At 40.7% G+C, this 19,567-nt stretch overlaps 1 protein-coding gene across 2 annotated transcripts in view; it reads right to left on the bottom strand.

Moving 5' to 3' along the window:
* Window positions 1–11,626: 11,626 nt before the first annotated feature.
* smchd1 (structural maintenance of chromosomes flexible hinge domain containing 1) overlaps window positions 11,627–19,567 on the bottom strand; it is a 129,531-nt gene continuing 121,590 nt past the window's right edge. For both annotated transcript variants that reach the window (XM_043688217.2, XM_043688218.2), the window contains exons 45-48: window positions 19,048–19,219; window positions 13,832–13,990; window positions 12,294–12,411; window positions 11,627–12,158 (exon numbers count right to left, since the gene is read on the bottom strand). In XM_043688217.2, the coding sequence (XP_043544152.2) occupies window positions 12,053–12,158; window positions 12,294–12,411; window positions 13,832–13,990; window positions 19,048–19,219 (555 nt within the window). In that variant the 3' untranslated portion in view covers window positions 11,627–12,052. The remainder of the gene's footprint in view (window positions 12,159–12,293; window positions 12,412–13,831; window positions 13,991–19,047; window positions 19,220–19,567) is intronic.

Below are 19,567 nucleotides of genomic sequence, written 5' to 3'. Positions count from 1 at the left end.
TACTTAGATACTCCCACCCCTTTCTCCCTCCCTACTAATTTAATGGCTTCTAAATAGCCCTAGCTATTTGTGTCCCTTTCCAGTTCATGTGAAACCTTCCTCTTTTGAATAGGTTTTTTCTGCCCCAGAAGAGACCCAATGATCCAAAAATTTGAATCCTTGCCCTCATTAGCATGTGGCATCAGGAATAATCCAGAGATGACTAACTTTCAAGTTCTGTGTTTTAACCTCCTATGTAACTTCCTAGATTCACTCTGCAACGGTTCAACATTTTTCTCTAACTATGTCATTCTTACCAACGTGTACAACTTCAGGCTTCTCACTCCCCCCTTTGACAACATGCTGCAGCTGCTTTGAAACATCCTTGGTACCAGGAAAGAGAAAACATTCTTTCCTCATCCACTTGGTCAACACTTCAATTAAATTACATCTCTCTCTTCGATCTTCAATGGAAATAACAAAATGTGGCTGCTGGGGATCTGACACAAAAACAGAAATTGCTGGTGAAACTCAGTAGGTCTGGCAGCATCTAGGAAGAGAAAACAATGTTAACATTTAGAGTTTGGTGACTCTTCATCAATCACAAAGCTGTCTTACAGGTTAGGAAAGGTCTTTTCTGAAAAAAAAACAAACCAAGCACTTAGAAAATTTGAGATGAAAAGTAGGAAAGTTATGCTTCTTCTGTGTCAAGCTTGGTTATTACAGTTAGAATATAGCACGCAATTCTGATAGAGAGTCACTGGACTCAAAACATTAACTATGTTTTCTTCCCATAGATGCTACCATCTCTGCTGCTATGTTTCTGCAGCATTTTCTGTTTTTATTTCAGTGGAAACAAGCTCAGTTTCTCCAACCTAACCTACAACCATCAACAATTAATCCCAAAATGATAAGTTAATGCATGATTTCTAAATATCTTTTAGTACAACACCCACTTAGCAGATTTAACTCCTGCCCCTAGAATTTGGTTCACTAACGTCCTTTAGGAGGGAAATATACCATTGTTACTCAGTCTGGCCTACATGTGACTCCAGACCCACAACAACGTGATTATTAACTGTCCTCTCGGCAATTAGGTATTGGCATTAAATGCTGGCCTAGCAAGAGGTGCCCATATCCCATGAATGAATAAAAATGGGCAAACCATGGAGGGCCTTCTAATTAGTCTGCCTTGGCACGCAACCACCATACCTAATAAATTTTAAATTATGGTGACAAGAACTGCATACCATACTATATAGATTCATAGAGTTATAGAGATGTACAGCACGGAAACTGACCCTTTGGTCCAACTCGTCCATACCAACAAGATATCTAAACCTAATCTAGTCCCATTTGCTAGCACTTGGCACATATCCCTCTAAACCTTTCCTATTCATATACCCATCCAGATGCCTTTTAAATGCTGTAATTATACAAGCCTCCGCCACTTTCTCGCACAGCTCATTCCATACTCGTACCACCCTCTGTGTGAAAAAGTTGTCCTTTAGGTCCCTTTTATATCTTTCCCCTGTTGCCCTAAACATATGCCCTCTAGTTCTGCACTCCCCCATCCCAGGGAAAAGACTTTGTCTATTTATTCTATCCATGCCCCTCACGATTTTATAAACTTGTATAAAGGTCATCTCTCAGCCTCCGACACTCCAGGGAAAACAGCCCCAGCCTATTCAGCGTCTCCCTTTAACTCAAACCCTACAACCCTGGCAACATTCTTGTAATTCATTTCTAAACCTTTTCAAGTTTCGCGACATCCTTCCTATAGGAGAGGGACCAGAATTGCATACAATATTCCAAAAGTGGCCTAACTAATGTCATGTACAGCCACAACATGACCTCCCAACTTCTATACTCAATACTCTGACCAATAAAGGAAAGCATACCAACCGCCTTCTTCACTGTCCTATCAAGCAAACCTAAGATTGATACAAAACAAGCATAACTTCTCTACTTTTCAACTCTAACCTTCTAAAATTAAAACTTGGTTTTTTTTGAAAGGGCTTCACTGACCTGTAGGACATCTTATGGCGATTGATACATTTGAACATAAAGTCTCCTTTGTTCTTCTCATCTAAACTTACAGCTGCAAGATGATCTTCTACCAAAATGTATTGCCTCATTTTTCTGCACTGAAGGTCATTTGCCAATTATTTGCACATTCTGCAAACTTATTCATGTCCTCATATAATTTGGTACAGTTCACTTCAGTGTTGATTATCCCAAATCAGTATTATCCTCAAACTTAGAGATCACGTTTTCACTCTAAAGTTGTTAACTGCAAGATGCTGCGATCCCAGCACCAGTACTTGTAAACATACCACTTCTTACCTTCTTCCACTCTGAATAACAACCCTTTACTTCCACTCATGGATTTTTTGCCTTGGTTAACTCACAGAATTGTGTACTGCAGATGCTGGAGATTAGAGTCAAGATTAGAGTGATGTTGGAAAAGCACAGCAGGTCAGGCAGCATCCGAGGAGCAGAAAACATCGACGTTTCAGGCAAAAGCCCTTCATCAGGAATCCCGAAACATACATTTTTCCTGCTCCTCTGATGCTGCCCGACCTGCTGTGCTTTTCCAGCACCACTCTAATCTTGACTAGCAATTCATTCAGTCAACTGTCCCTTTTTTCTGCACTCTGACCATACTAATTTGTCTTTTAATCCTACCGACCACGTTAAAATGACTGGTCAATAATTCTGAGCATATGCTGACATTCTTAAGCCTAATGATTACATTAGATACCCACTAATCTTCTGGTACAACTTTCCTTTCTGACAAATTAAACGTGTGCTAATGCCTCTTGCTATCTCATTCCCAAACTCATTTAAAATCTTTTTTGACAAAAAAAACTTGTCATTTTAACACAGGATGCTGCCAGTACTCTGGCTCTCTACACAGCACTCAACCAATTAGTTCCACCTCAGTGTATCCTGTCAGTTTGTTTCACTTAGTGCTTATCTAATTTTGTTTTGAAAGAATTCATTGTCTTTGCTTATACAATCCTTGCAGTCAGCAAGCTCCACTTGTTGTGTAAAACAGTTCTTCCTCACATTGCCCCTGTATCATTTGTCCAAAACTTTAAATCTGTGCCCCATAGTACTTGCACCATTGATTAACAGGAACAACTTGTCCTTGTATACTTTGTGACATGTCATAGGCTTGTACACCTCTATCAAACCATCCCTCAATCTTCTTTGGTCCAAGGAAAATCCAGCAAAACTATGTAACTAAAATATATCCATTCTGGACATTTTTATCTTCCATTAGCTGCCAGCTTTCCTGACCCTGTAAAGTCCAGTCTCCAGGCATTGGACGTTCACCTTGCTTCTAAAATTTTAGGCAGAAGTGTTATGATCAAGTTAAAATTCTTCATTCACCTTTCCAGAGCCATACCAGACTTGAAATGTTAACACACTAATTCCTTTTCCACAGACTGCCAGTTTTTCTGGCATCCTTTGTGTTTAGTTCAAGAATACATTGTTCGATATTTCCCTCTCCAAATAACCCATTTAAACCAGAAGTTGATGCAACTTTTTCTCAACCTGTTCAGAGATGTTATTACACACCTCTGGAGCAGGTACGACTTGAACCTGGGTGCCTCAGTTCAGGGTCGAGTGTGTAGTGCTGGAAAAGCACAGGTCAGGCAGCATCCTAGAAGCAGGAGAATCGACGTTTCGGGCATAAGCCCATCATTAGGAATGATTCCTGATGAAGGGCTTATGCCCGAAACGTCGATTCTCCTGCTCCTCTGATGCTGCCTGACCCTCTGTGCTTTTCCTGCACTACACTCTCGACTTGGATCTCCAGCATCTGCAGTCCTCACTTTCTCCTCTCAGTTCAGGGCTAGGGATAAACCACTGCACCACAAGAGAGGCACCCCCCAGAAGTAGATGCATTTTACCACATTTGATTGGGAACAGGTCTTCCATATTGAAGAATTTAATAGCTTCAATGACCTCCTAATAATCCTGCTCAGAGCTGGTGTGGATGGTGGGTGGAGGAGGACAACTTACCTTGTGCTCTCTAACAGTGGCCTCAACTGTTGGACATACGTACTGCTGCTGCTGGAGATAACACCAAGCCAGTCTCAGGGCCTAGATATTATCCTTCAGTTTTTGTAGTTTATTCCATAGATCCCATTGATCATCCCATACTTCAATTTGGCAACATTTATTTTGAACATTTTTTTCCAAACCATTAAACAATCCTTCATTTGATGTTAATAAATATTCTCTATATTTGTATTTGTTAGCTTTGTCACCATTCACAATACACAGCATTGTTTAAATTTAGCACATGGAATTAATATACTTGGTTGAATCACTGGAAGGTAAATTTAAGCTGTGGTTTGGGCAGATGCTCTATGGAATTCAATTTTACCTCTGATGCAGAGCCAACTGGTTGAAACCTATCAAGTGAAGTGGTGGCAACAGGAGATTGTAGACTGGGTAACTGGTGGTTTCCAGGACTGCTCTGTGTCAGTGGATTTGTTAAGGAGAAGGAAGAGGCACATAATCCAGATGTTTGAGCTAAGCACATCCAACAGATCAAATTTCTGCCAGGAGGGAGATAACATGAAGGAAACCCAATGTCAGCAACATCATTTGAACTCTGTACTGAGTTCAAAAAGACCACAGACATTTTTAAGAATGCTCATGAAGGGCAAATAAGGTCTGGTTAACTGTCACAATCTGGAGTTATTTAAATTCCCAGCCCTTTAGAAAATGGGACAAATGAATCCAGACTTAGTCAGTGTTATTCAGTGTTAGTAAGGGCTTTAAAAAAAACTTTCTGTAGTACTTTGACAGCCAGAACAATTTCTGTTGTATCTGTTTGTTGACATTTTCCTGAGGATTCTCTTATGAATGTTTGACTTATTTCCAAAGCAGATATTCTACTGGAGGGGATGACAGGAGGGAAGAATTCTGAATTCTGCTGAGTGCTTTATTGACAGGGAAAAGAACCTATGGAAGGAATGTCTGTCTTTTACTGTGGAGGATGAACAGAAATGTTTTTGTAAGAAATTGAACACTGAAAACAGAAGTTGATTATATATCAGATCTATAGAGTGAAAAGCTTAGACATTTAGGGCTGCTTTCATTTCATTTCAATTCCACCTGACTCCCAAGGTCCACACAGGGCATATACTGGGTGAGTTGATAAGAACGGTCACAGGGATATGGGGGTGTAACAATTAGGTATAAAGGACTTGGCAGGTTGGTGACGGATATCAGTTGACATGGGGGAGGGAAGAACACAAATTGAGTATGAGTTTGCAAGCATACATAAAGTTCAAAGTTTGTGAGAAGATTTGTAGCTCGGGTGCTCGTTGCTGTGGTTCTGTTCGCCGAGCTGGAAGTTTTTGTTGCAAATGTTTCGTCCCCTGTCTAGGTGACATCTTCAGTGCTTGGGAGTCTCCTGTGAAGCGCTTCACAGGAGGCTCCCAAGCACTGAGGATGTCACCTAGACAGGGGACGAAACGTTTGCAACAAAAACTTCCAGCTCAGTGAACAGAACCACAGCAGCATACATAAAGGCCCAAGGGTTTTATTTTGGCAGGGATGGGGGATTTGTTGAGGAATCCAACAATTCAACTGAAACCAAGAAGAATGCATTCTATAAAGTTCTCTTCCAAACTCTTGCTGAATTAATGCCTCCAGTCAATGAAGTCTCCATCCTTACTGTATTGCCTTTGTTAGAATTGCCTTGTTGTTTGGTTGATTCTGTGCACTTCACTTTTTTAAATAAGTAGCTAAAGTGGAAGGGGAAATTGGTGGTGCATTTGTGTGGTTGGTATGTGGGAAGGAGGTGGCACAAGGCTATATAAGTTGTGAATATTTGAAAAATACAACTTAAATAACTAAAAACAGTCAATTGAGGGGAACTAAAATATTCAAGAGCATGAACAAAGAACAATACAGCACGGGAACATGCCCTTCAGACCTCCAACTCTACACTGACACATTTTGCCCTTCCATTTTAAAACTGTCTTCACTTACAGGATCCATGTCTCTTTATTCCCTTCCTATTCATTTATTTGTTCAGGTGTTTCTTGAATGTTGCTAGTGTCTGCTTCCACCACCACCTCTGGCAGCATGTTTCAGGCACTCACGACCCTGTGTGAGAAAAACATACTGAGCGCATCTCTTTTAAATTTCTCCCCTTGCACCTTGAACCTGTGTCCCTGGGTATTGCCGCCTCCCAGCTTGGGAAAAAGCCTTATACTTTACATTCTATGCCATCCATAATCTTATAAAGTTCTATCAAGTTGCCCCTTAACCTTCTGCATTCCAGTAAAAACAAACAGTCTTTCCAAACTTTCTTTATAGTTAAAATCTCCCATATCAGGCAACATCCTGGTAAATCTTTTAGATTAGATTAGATTAGATTATTTACAGTGTGGAAACAGGCCCTTCGGCCCAACAAGTCCACACTGACCCGCCGAAGCGCAACCCACCCATACCCCTACATTTACCCCTTACCTAACAGTACGGGCAATTTAGCATGGCCAATTCACCTGACCCTGCACATCTTTGGACTGTGGGAGGAAACCGGAGCACCCGGAGGAAACCCACGCAGACACGGGGAGAACGCGCAAACTCCACACAGTCAGTCGCCTGAGTCGGGAATTGAACCCGGGTCTCTGGCGCTGTGAGGCAGCAGTGCTAACCACTGTGCCACCGTGCCGCCCACTTATGTCTGATCTGTACCCTCTTCAAAGCAACCACATCCTTCTGGTAGTGTGATGATCAGAACTATATGCAATATTCCTGGCCTAACTAAAGTTCTGTAGAGATGCAATATAACTTGTCTATCTTTATATTCAATGCCCCTTCCAATGAAGGCAAGCATGCCATAGGCTCTTTCTTAAATTACCTTATTACCTGCACCGCCATCTTCAGTGGTCTGTGGGTAGTTAAATAAATGATTTGGATATGAGCATAAGAGGTATAAGTCAGGAAGTTTGCAGATAACACTAAAATTGGAGGTGTAGTGGACAGCGAAGGTTCCCTCAGACTACAATGGGTTCTTGATCAGATGAGGAGTGGCAGATAAAGTTTAATTTAGATAAATGCGAAGTGCTGCATTTTGGGAAAGCAAGCCTTAGCAGGACTTATACACTTAATGGTCCTAGAGGGTGTTGCTGAACAGAGACCTTGGAAGTACAGTTGCAGGTAGATAGGATAGTGAAGGCGGCGTATGCTCTCCTTTATTGGCCAGAGTATTGAGTACAGGAGTTGGAGGTCAGGTTGCGGCTGTACAGGACATTGGTTAGGTCACTTTTAGAATATTGCATGCAATTTTGGTCTCCTTCCTATTGGAAGGGTGTTGTGAAACTTGAAAGGGTTCAGAAAAAATTTACAAGGATGTTGCCAGGGTTGGAGGATTTGAGTTACAGGGAGTGGTTGAATAGGCTAGGGCTGTTTTCCCTGAGTGGGGGTGTCCAGAACTAGAGAGCATAGGTTTACGGTGAGAGGAAAAAGATATAAAAGAGACCCAAGGGGCAATGTTTTCATGCAGAGGGTGGTGCATGTATGGAATGGGCTGTTAGAGGAAGTGGTGGAGGCTAGTAAAATTGCAATATTTAAATGGCATCTGGATGGCTATATGAATAGGAAGGGTTTAGAGGGATATGGGCTTGGTGCTGGCAGGTGGGACTAGATTGTGTTGGGATATCTGGTCGGCATGGACAGGTTGGACCGAAGGGTCTATTTCTGTGCTGTATATTTATATGACTATGAACTGCACACCTCGATCCCTCTACATATCAATGCTCCTAACGAGTTCTGCCTTTCACTCTATAATTTTCACCTGGACTTGACCTTCCAAAGTGCATCACCTCCCATCTGTCCACAAGACAACTATAGACGATAAGTTGTGTGTAGAATGTTTAAGAACGAATAGGTTGCAAAAGGGACAACAGAGGATCATGATATGGTAGACACCTCAAAAGAATTGTTAATAAATCCTGGATCTGGTCATTAATCCCAAATCTTACAAACTTGATTTGAGTTTTTTTGAAGAAGTAACAAAGTGGATTGATAAGGGCAGAGTGGTAGATGTGATCTACGTGGACTTCAGTTAAGTCATTCGACAAGGTTCCCCATGGGAGACTGATTAGCAAGGTTAGATCTCATGGAATACAGGGAGAACTAGCCATTTGGATACAGAACTGGCTCAAAGGTAAAAGACAGAGGGTGGTGGTGGAAGGTTGTTTTTCAGACTGGAGGACTGCAACCAGTGGAGTGCCACAAGGATCAGTGCTGGGTCCTCTACTTTTTGTCATTTACATGAATGATTTAGATATGAGCATAAGAGCTACAGTTAGTAAGTTTGCAGATGACACCAAAATTGGAGATGAAGTGGACAGCGAAGAGGGTTACCTCAGATTACAACAGGATCTGGACCAGATGGGCCAATGGACTGAGAAGTGGCAGATGGAGTTTAATTCAGATAAATGAGAGGTACTGCATTTTGGGAAAGTAAATCTTAGCAGGACTTTTACACTTAATGGTAAGTTCCTAGGGAGTGTTCTGAACAAAGAGACCTTCGAGTGCAGGTTCATAGCTCCTTGAAAGTGAAGTCGCAGGTGGATAGGATAGTGAAGGCGGCGTTTGGTATGCTTTCTTTTATTGGTCAGACTATTGAGTACAGGAGTTGGGAGATCATGTTGCGGCTGTACAGGAGTTGGGAGGTTATGTTGCAGCTGTACAGGACATTGGTTAGGCCACTGTTGGAATATTGCGTGCAATTCTGGTCTCCTTCCTATCGGAAAGATGTTGTGAAACTTGAAAGGGTTCAGAAAAGATTTACAAGGATGTTGCCAGTGTTGGAGGATTTGAGCTATTGGGAGAGGCTGAACAGGCTGGGGCTGTTTTCCCTGGAGCGTCGGAGACTGAGGGGTGATCTTATAGAGGTTTACAAAATTATGAGGGTCATGGAGAGGGTAAATAGTCTTTTCCCTGGGGTCGGGGAGTCCAGAACTAGAGGGCATATGTTTAGGGCGAGAGGGGAAAGATATTAATGAGACCTACAGGGCAACTTTTTCTCACAAAGGGTGGTACAGGTATGGAATGAGCTGCCAGAGGAAGTGGTGGAGGGTGGTATAATTGCAACATTTAAGAGGCATTTGGATGGGTATATGAATAGGAAGGGTTTGGAGGGATATGGACCAGGTGCTGGCAGGTGGGACTAGATTGGGTTGGGATATCTGGTCGGCATGGACGGGTTGGACCGTAGGATCCGTTGGATGTACAGCATTGTTTCCATGCTGTACATCTCTACGACTCTAAGTGGGTTAATATCAAGAAACTGGAATGCAAGATTACAAATTATTTTAGAATTTACAAGTATTAAGGCATTGCAGACTGTTTTGAGACTGAGTATCTCACAACTAACCATTGTTCTGAATATTTGTGTTACACATTCAGTTACAAGGTATCAGGCAGTTGCTCAACCAACTAGACATAATAACAAATGCTGACAACAGGGGCGAACAAAATTATCTCTACAAGTTGCTCCCTACCACCACCTCAAGGGTGGTCAGAGATGATAACATATGCATGTTTTGTCAATAATGCTCTCATACTATAAACAAATGATGAATATGGGAAATAATTTAGCAGAGTTGAAACTTTATTGCTGGAACAGCACAGCAGGTCAGGCAGCATCCAGGGAACAGGAGATTCGACGTTTCGGGCACAGGCCCTTCTTCAGGAATGAGCAGAGAGTGTTCAGCAGGAGAAGATAAAAGGTAGGGAGGAGGGACTTGGAGGAGGGGAGTTGGAAATGTGATAGGTGGAAAGAGGTCAAGGTGAGGGTGATAGGTCGGAGTAGGGTGGAGGCGGAGAGGTCAAGAAGAAGACTGCAGGTCAGGAAGGCGGTGCCGGGCTGGAAGGATCGGGCTGAGACAAGGTGGGGGGAGGGGGGATGAAGAAACTGGTGAAGTCCAAGTTCATCCCCTGCGGTTGGAGGGTTCCCAGTCGGAAGATAAGACGCTCCTCCTCCGACCGTCGGGTTGTTGTGGTTTGGCGGTGGATGAGGCTCCATCATCCACCGCCAAACCACAACAACCCGACGGTCGGAGGAGGAGCGTCTTATCTACCGACTGGGAACCCTCCAACCGCAGGGGATGAACTTGGACTTCACCAGTTTCTTCATTCCCCCTCCCCCCACCTTGTCTCAGCCCGATCCTTCCAGCCCGGCACCGCCTTCCTGACCTGCAGTCTTCTTCTTGACCTCTCCGCCTCCACCCTACTCCGACCTATCACCCTCACCTTGACCTCTTTCCACCTATCACATTTCCAACTCCCCTCCTCCAAGTCCCTCCTCCCTACCTTTTATCTTCTCCTGCTGAACACTCTCTGCTCATTCCTGAAGAAGGGCCTGTGCCCGAAACGTCGAATCTCCTGTTCCCTGGATGCTGCCTGACCTGCTGTGCTGTTCCAGCAATAAAGTTTCAACTTTGATCTCCAGCATCTGCAGACCTCACTTTCTCCTCAATAATTTAGCAGAGACAAGTGTTTCCCCATTAGTAAGGCCTGATTCTTGAACCATAATATGATCTTGATTCCAGAGGGGGTACATCTTGTAGCTTTCAATCTTAAAATACATTTATGCCGACAATCCATGCAAGGGCAGCTCTTGAAATATGTTACAACAGATAAGCATGACCTCTAAGCTGATAAAATCAAGAAGACGACCAATGGAACATGATTTGGACAAAATTAACAATTAATCCAGGACAACAATCAGTACACAGTTACAAAAATGAGGACAAAAATATTTCGGCAGTCAGTTGGTCAATCCAAGGTTGATGGGATGTTGCATGCTTTCTTCTTGCTCTCACATAAGTTGCCATTGCCATCCTTTGGTTGTTCATTCATGGGGTGAGGGCATCACTGGCTAGGCCAGAATTTATTGCCCATACCCAATTGTCCAGAGGGCAGTTAAGAATCAAGAATATTGCTGTGGGTCTGGAGTCACATGAAGGCCACACCAGGTAGGGATGGCAGATTCCTTCCCTTAACGACGTTAGTGAATCAGATGGGTTTTTCCAAAAATCGGCAATGGTTAGACTCTCAATTCCAGATATTCATTGAATTCAAATTCCACCACCTGCTGTGGTGAGATTTGAACCCATGTCCCCAGAACATTACCTGGGCTTCTGGGTTAACAGTTCAGTGATAACACCACTAGTCCATTGCCTCCCCATCTGTGTTAACTCAAGGGCAAGTTGTGAAACAGGTTCTGTTGTGGACAATCCACTTCCTCTTCCAAGCTGTTGAGGTCAAAGTCAGTCTCCAAGTTTTCAGGGTATCCACTGTCTGCTTATCAACTGCCTGATTTAGATATTTCCCTCCCACATAGCCCCCTTTCACTTTTTCTTTTCATTTACCTTAATAACTTCATTTTCAACCCTTACAGCCTCTCCTCTAATTACAATTCGAAATGCCAAATATATAGATGAAAATTAAACAAAAAGGATGGACACATTGCATTAACCTTGAGGAAATGAACTATTCAGCCAAATGATTAGCAAAGTAATGACACTTATTTCAGGAAATTAGTGCTTCATAAAATACCGGTGCCATTTGGTTAAGAATAATTTTAAGGAAAATAACATTTCATTATAGTTTTTTTTATTTCTTGCTCCGTGACCAACAAGTTCAGTAAACCTTTCAAAAAGCTTTTAAAAATAAAAAGTACAAAGTTGAATGTATAAAATTAAGCTTCTCAATTTAAATAACTACAAATGAACATATTATCTACCAACAGTTTTTATATATTTGTGACTGTTGAATAGATATCTCTGTAGCACATTCTTACACAGTTCAATTTTTCTCTGAGACTATATACATTTCTGCTTAACAGTAATTCTAGTTCTTCAGATTCTCATCTATGGAGATATATTACCCTATGTGAAGCTTAAGAAAATTCTTTTTGTAAAACAAGAGTTTAGCAACCAAATTTCACAGAGGAAAATATACCCACAAAACATCTACATTTGTTCTAACTCTTCTGTCCAATGACAAAGAACTTCCATTTGTTCTAAGCCTTTCTTTTCCGTGACAAAGTACTTCCATTTGTGTCCATTCCAGATCCTGAAGGTGGCTGCTGTGATTTTTTCAAAGGTATTGAAACCCACTCTTCTGTACTGTTACAAAGAAAAGATAATAGTTTCATTACTCTATTGCTATTTCATTAGAAAATGAAACTACCAAAGATTTACACATCCCTAAAAGCAATAAATAGCTAGCATTTCTGTCAGAAAATAGCTTTGATAACATACCTATATGTTTTCTTCGCACTCTCTCTTCTCATTTTTTTGCTTGGAGCCTGTCCATCAGATAAATCTAACGCAAATGCTTTGGGACTGCTGTCAGAAGTTGCTCTTGTTGGAGTCATTCCTGTAAACAGGTAAAACATAGCAATTAGTATAATTGTGATTTTTTTAAAACCTGAAGAATAATACTAACTTTGTATTGGGTAATCTAAACTAGTTACAGAATTACATGTTCTTTTGTACTGTACTGAAAAAACAAAAACGACCAGAGGGTCAGTTTCATTCTTTTTAAAAAACATTCATTCATGGAATGTGGGCATCGCTGGCTAGGCTGGCATTTATTGCCCACCTCAATTTGCCCAGATGGCAGTTAAGAGTCAATGACGTTTTTGTGGGTCTGGAGTCAGAGAGACAAGGGAAGAATGGCAGTTTCCTTCTTAAAGGACATTAGTGAACTAGATGTCATTTTTTAAGACAATCAACAATGGTTTAATGATCATTAAACTCTCAATTCCAGATTTCAACTAATTCAACTTCCATCATTTGCAATGGCAGGATTTAAACCCAGGTCCATAGAAGATTACCTGGGTCTTTGAATTAATAGTCTAGTGATAACACTACGAAGCTATCACCTGTATAATGGACTTCCAACATATTATTCCTTGCTAGCACTTAAACATAATCTAAAATATATGGAAATAGTATTTTTAGTTTGCAAGAACATTTCAAATCTGGTTATAATTTATTGTTTGGCAGACTTAGCCAGGGAATAATTAAACAATGATGAAATTTCAATAAAATCTCAATCTTCAAGCAACATAATATTGGGTAAAACCATAAAGCTGTGGGGCATCTTGCATGTGAATCAAGACATTTTCTTTCAGCTCAAATATACTTTATGTTGTAATCCACTGAAGGTGTAAGGTGTTCTGTACTGCTGGCAAAAATGACAATTGGATGAACAATGGGATCAATAATCTATCTCTTTAAATAAAATTTATGGATTCAGAAAGGAAGAGGACTGATGCAAGAGGTTGGATGGAAGTGGGAAAATTATAGTCAAAAACAGCAACAAAAACTAATAGAAATACTAAACTGAGCCAGAAAAAAAAAACACTCAAAGGTCAAATCTAAAAGTCTGAAATGTGGCAAACATCTTACCACATGCAAGAATCATATCCATTAACTTAGAGTTCCTTTCCTCAGGCGCACAAATTGATTGGTTTTGCAATAATCAAGTACATCCTGTTTAAAAGCTTTACTATGAACTCCATATTTCTACAGCACTTTTGCTAGACAATTAATGCACACACATCTAGCTCATTCCTGAAAAGTTACTGGAAAGCAAAGGGTTGATGTAGTTTGTTTAAAAAAAGTTTCAGAGTGATGTAAATCAGCCAACAATCTCCAGAAATTTGAAACTCATGGCAGATCATCTTCCTCTGAGCATGCTGATCAATTTGGACACGGTGTGCATTGAGCGTTCACAGTTATTTTTCCATGAAGGTTTGCATTATCGTGTATTTAGGGCACTGATAACTTGCCTAGCTGTTGCTCTATTTGCTTGAGTTGGTTCTCTTGTTCATTAAGCTCTTTGTGCTTCAGGGTCATTTCTGGAGAACCAAGATATTTCAGCTGCAGATCCAGTTCCTGATTGACGTTATTAAGCTTGATCAGAGCAGAGCGATATTGCTGGATAAGATCTACAAAAGAAATAAAGCTCCTAAAAATATGCAATATACAAAGCACCATTTAAAAAGAAAAGATCCAGTACATTTCTGTTAGGTAAATTAACAAAATCAATCAATCAAACTGCAGTGGAAAAAAAGCTTCCAAGTTTGAAGTTTTAGAGTATCTTTCAGCAAAATATATTTTTGCCTTACTTTTATTTGGACACATGCTGAGTTTCTGATCATGGCTGGACCACCAGGCACCCAAGTATTTACTTATAAAAATTAACAAAGCAGAAGACCAGTAAATACAGACCAGTCTCTCAGTAGGCAAAGTGGCACATGGCCAAAGTGTAAAAACTGGACACATGTTTATTCTGGTTTGAGGGGTTGTCTATGGATTAGAACGATTCTCTATCATTGTAACACATCTCTTTTAAGGGAGAAGATAAAATCACCTGTAATATTTGGCAGGATTTATTTTCAAATAGAGAATAATCACCATATTAATGTGATATCCAAAGTAAAACTTTGAAGTTAAAGTGCCAGCAGTTAATTATTTCATTGCCCTGACTAGTTTTTAAATATTTCAAAGAATCAAAATTCCTGTGTTCAAAGTCTGGAGAAATGTTGAATCGGACTAAAAAGGAAATGAAAATTAATCAGATATTGTTCAAATCAACAAAATGCTCTCAGTAGAAACAGATCAAAAGACAGAGGTATTTTATGTTTATGAAAATGTCCATCATACTACTGGGACGGTTCATATGGTGAATAGTGGGAGTCGACAAGCGTGACGCTGGAAAAGCGCAGGTAAGGCAGCATCCACAGAGGAGAGTTGATATTTCGGGCATAAGCCCTTCATCAGGAATGGCCCTCACTTTCTCCTGTGTAGTGAACAGGTGGCAGGTCTGATTGATAAGACTGTTGCTAAATATCGTCCAGACTGCAAACATGAGAACTTGACTTAAGCACCCTTAGGTTTGGATGGGTGAAAATTAGACAAGATCACCACTGACCCCTGCTGGTGCATAACATATTCTTTTAGATACATATATTTTTGCAACAGGAACTAAGTAAATCACATTCTGCATGGTTAATTTGTGTAACGTGGCCAATTATTACTTTACCCAATGTAAAGAGATTATACAGTAAAAGAGAAACGTTACAGGCCAGAAAGGTGATTGGTTTGATTGCTATTATTAATATCACAATCCAGAGTGGTGATGAGATCATTAAAATATCTGAGAAAATATTGATTTTAACAGATTTCCTCCTTGAGCATCTGTAACAATTCTCCAATGACACAACATCAAATGTCTTTGTAAAATCTATATGTGCACTACATTACATAATAAAAAGTCATTTGTTTGAAAACTCTATTTATCAACTATGAGCTGCCTCTAACATCTTTATCTCCAAACGTTCAATCAACGCTGGCTATTTGGATTTTGGGAATCAGCTCAAAACTGATAGATGAATGAATGTTACTTGTCCAGGAATGTTGTAACCACAAACATCAGCAGCAAAATGCCCTGGCTAATTAATATCTTCACTGCATCCTAGTCCTCACTAAAGCGAGCCAACTTATCCTAAATGAAATCAGGAAGCCAGTATTATCAACTAAACCTGAACTTGAGGCAACAGATGCAGCCAAGGAGGGGTTCTAATGCAAGATGCAAATCTCTGGAATGGCATGATAGATACAATAGAAGTAGGAAGCTTAAACTCCTACAGAGTCCTTTTCCTGTTGAAATGTCTAGAGTATAACCCTGTCACGGCCAACTTCCTATTCTGCCAGCCAAAGACAACACCTCATGACACCAGCTGTTACGCAAACACAGGCACTAAACAGCATAATTGCTCAAAAAATGAACTGCAGAGATGTATACATCACCCACATTTATCAATAACCGCTGAAACAATCACTGCCTTATTCATTCTACCATTGCCATCAGCCAGGTCCCCAAACAACAGAGAAAGTAGAAGCAATGTCACAAGGAAAATGAAGACATCACCAAGGTGACCCTTCTCAGTCATAACTTCAATGCCAACCTCTCACCCTCCAGCCACCAAGAGCTAGTGCACCATTTGTACTTTGTCAACTCATAAGTAGCTGAAGAAAAGGTCTTTGGTTTCTCTACCAGGGAGCATTGTGACAGTTTGGCAAAAATGACAGAGATGCAGGATACAACTGACCACAAGCATAAAGCTTTCACAAACTAGAAGTTTCAAGTCTCAAGAGTAAAGCATAAACCTAGCATAAAAACACAACAAAGAAGATATGGTGGGTAGAAAGTGCTTGAGAGATCAACAACATTTAGAAATGAACAATTGTGCATTGCTTCTTCAATATAGTCAAAATGAGCTATAGTTCAAGCAGCTGAGGGACCTATTCTGCCAAGATCCAAACATGGAAGACAGTTCAAACAAAGGGAGACATCAGGGCTCACTACAGAAAATACTTTGAAATAATCCTCAACTGAAACTATCCTCAGCTTGGATGTCTTCCAATTCCATTCCTTCATATGCCACCAAGCTCAGATTCAGTGTTGTCCCAGTTTGTAATGAGGGTGGTAAAAACATTAAACCTCTGAAAATCACACTGCCTCTGGAACAGATGAATCCTAGCCCTAATTCTGAAACACAGTAGAAATGTACTCCAGCAATGGCTATACAACCTCATAGCTCTCACCTAGGAGAGGAAATATATGCCAGGGGATCGCAGGGATGCTAGTTGTGATTTTATTCAAGAAGAGAGCAATCCATGTGCAGTAGCTACACACCAGTCTTCCTACTGTCTGCCTGGGGAAAACAAACATTGCAATATCCTCTTCAATCTCAAACTCAGAAGGTGAAGTGATCCTTCCAGAGTTGCAGATCTGTTTCATCAAGAGACAGCAGATATGGTCTTCATTGGCTGGCAAAGTCAAAAGCTCAGGAAAGGCTCAAAGTCTTGTACATAGCCTTTTCAGCCTCACAAAAGCCTGTAACAGTCAAACAAAAAGGCTTAAGAAAAATCTTCTTCAAACTCGCCCTCAATTTGTCACCATTCTGTTTTACTCCAGGATGACATGCTAGTCACACATTAATAGAACCACCATTAAACTTGTGAAGAATAGAATCAAACAAGGCTGTGTCATTGCACCAATACGCTTCTTCATTTTTCTCACTCCAGCAAATTATCTACATGCTAGTAGAAAATCTACAGGATGATAAATCACTCAACACAAGCTGCCTTCAATCCAAAGCAAAAATCATCCCAACTTTAGTCAGCGCTTCAGTAAGCAGAAGTTACTTGCCTGCACTCACCCAAATTGTGCTCCAGGTTACTGTTGTCACTATCATAGAGTTCTCTTTCATGTGAAAAAAGCTGCCTTTTAATAGCACCAGGAAAACTAAAGTTCTCTTCCAATTGATTCCCACAACAAACATCACATCCAGTGTGACAGTGAGATCCAGGAAATATGGATATTTCCCTGTATCTTGACAAGTGTACTCCTGACAAAGGCAGTCAGGGATGAAGAACTTCATCTAAAATGTACTGACCTACCCTTCAGCAGACTAAGGAAGTGAAATTTAGGATAAAGGATCTCAAAACCCAAGACAGAGGGGATAGCTTATTGGTTATCAGTGAGAAAGCATGCCCGAAGCGTCGATTCTCCTGCTCCTTGGGTGCTGCCTGACCTGCTGCGCTTTTCCAGCAACACATTTTCAGCTCTAGGTGTCAGTGACCCTTATATTCCAATATGCTATGGAGAGGTGAACAATCTATAGCAGGCAAAGTACCTTTGCAAGATCCTCTAAATTTAGTGGGATGAAAGACAGTCGAACAGCCACCAATATGCCCAGCATCAAAGCATTATTCACCCAAAACCACTTCTGTTGGGCTACACATGTTTGTTGGTCTAAAGTCCAACCACCCAAAATAACAGCTCTACCTCGAGCAGTCATCATCACACAGGATTCCAAAGAGGTCAACAGAACAACTTCAGAATGTCATCAAAGTTTCCAAGAGATCAAACATCCGCACTCAACTCATGGCACTCCTGGTTTGTGGAACAAAGTGGAGGAGGTTTTTTCAGGTAGGCACTGAATAAATCTGAAGACTTTGTTGAGAACGTTCAGAGATAAAACTGAGATGTCAGAGGGCACACAGCTACCAAGGATCAATTACGTTTCTTGGGGATTTGAAGCACAAGAAAGATGACCAAAGAAAGATTATCTTCAACCAATAGAACAGAATAAGACACCTGTGCCCAGTCAACCAGGATCATAAACTAGTGTCTCAAATTAGTTCAAATGAAAAATACTGTTTTTGAGCATTATCCTTTTGCACTTGTTCTAAATATAATAAATTCTGTGAAGTACTGAAAACTTTTTCTTTTACATAGAATGGCTCTTTTTACTACTTAGGATCAGTAAACTTTAAGAATGGTTCTCTCAAACTTGGACCACAATTGTAACTGAATCAGGTTCTGCATTTAAAGTTGAAGTGAATCCCAATATCTTCCAGGAGAAAATGAGTACTGCAGATGCTGGAGATCAGAGTCAAGAGTGTGGTGTTGGAAAAGTACAGCAGGTCAGGCAGCATCCGAGGAACAGGAGAATTGACAAAAGCCTTCATCAGGAACAAGGCTTGAGAGTCAAGGGGGTGGAGAGAAAAATGGGAGGGGGGGTGGGGCTGGTGGGGAAGGTGGTAGCTGAGAGTGCAGTTGGCACCTTCCCCCCCCCCATTTATCTCTCCAGCCCCTTGGCTCACAAGCCTCATTCCTGATGAAGGGCTTTTGCCCAAAACATCGACTCTCCTGCTCCGCGGATGCTGCTTAACCTGCTGTGCTTTTCCTGCACCACACTCAACCATAATATCTTCCGCTTGTAAAATACAATCTCCAAGAAACGTTAACCTTGTTTCCCTCTCTGGACACTGTCTAGACCTGTTGAGCATCTCCAACATGTTGTTTTTGTTTTAGATTTCCAGCATCTGCATTATATTGCTTTTCACAGTTATCCATTCATTTCCCAGAATTACTCAAGTGAAAATCCTGACTTATTTATGAGAATAATATTCAATGCAATCTGAAACATACCAATTTGAGAATTCAGTGTATGATAAGCTTTTGGTAGAGGAGCTCCAAACACCAGTCCTCGAAGTTTATCAATTTGTGGAGCTTTGTTTTGAAGGCCTCCAAACTTCCCATTGCTTCGAATTCTGTCCCCATCTCTGGTCAGCAAGGTAGGGCAATGGGTGATTTTCACAACCTAAAAATGATATATTAAAGTGAAATTAAGCAAAATTTCAGAATCACAGCTCACTTAAAAATGTAGAATAGTATTTCTAGCAAACTTCATTGAATTATATCTACAACTTAATTCTTAAGCAATGATCGATTGCATGACATAGCCTACTGTATTACACAGCACATTTTCACATGCCATGCAAAGGTAATAACTAGGTCTCATGCACATTATGACTAGGTGCTGGAGTTGATCAGCTCCACTCTTTCACTGTCCCTTGGTCGATTACAACAAATTTTTTTGATTTTTTTTTAAGCATGCAACTACTGTAATTCAATTAACACATGATTAAGTAGATCAAAAATCAAGGAG

This window comes from Chiloscyllium plagiosum, unplaced genomic scaffold, assembly GCF_037043375.1.
Source record: "Chiloscyllium plagiosum isolate Xiang-an unplaced genomic scaffold, Cpla_swu_hap1 HiC_scaffold_4, whole genome shotgun sequence".
In the NCBI taxonomy this organism is placed as follows: domain Eukaryota; kingdom Metazoa; phylum Chordata; class Chondrichthyes; order Orectolobiformes; family Hemiscylliidae; genus Chiloscyllium; species Chiloscyllium plagiosum.
The sequence above is the reverse complement of the archived record's forward strand: the minus strand, read 5'-3'. Positions and strand labels throughout refer to the sequence as shown.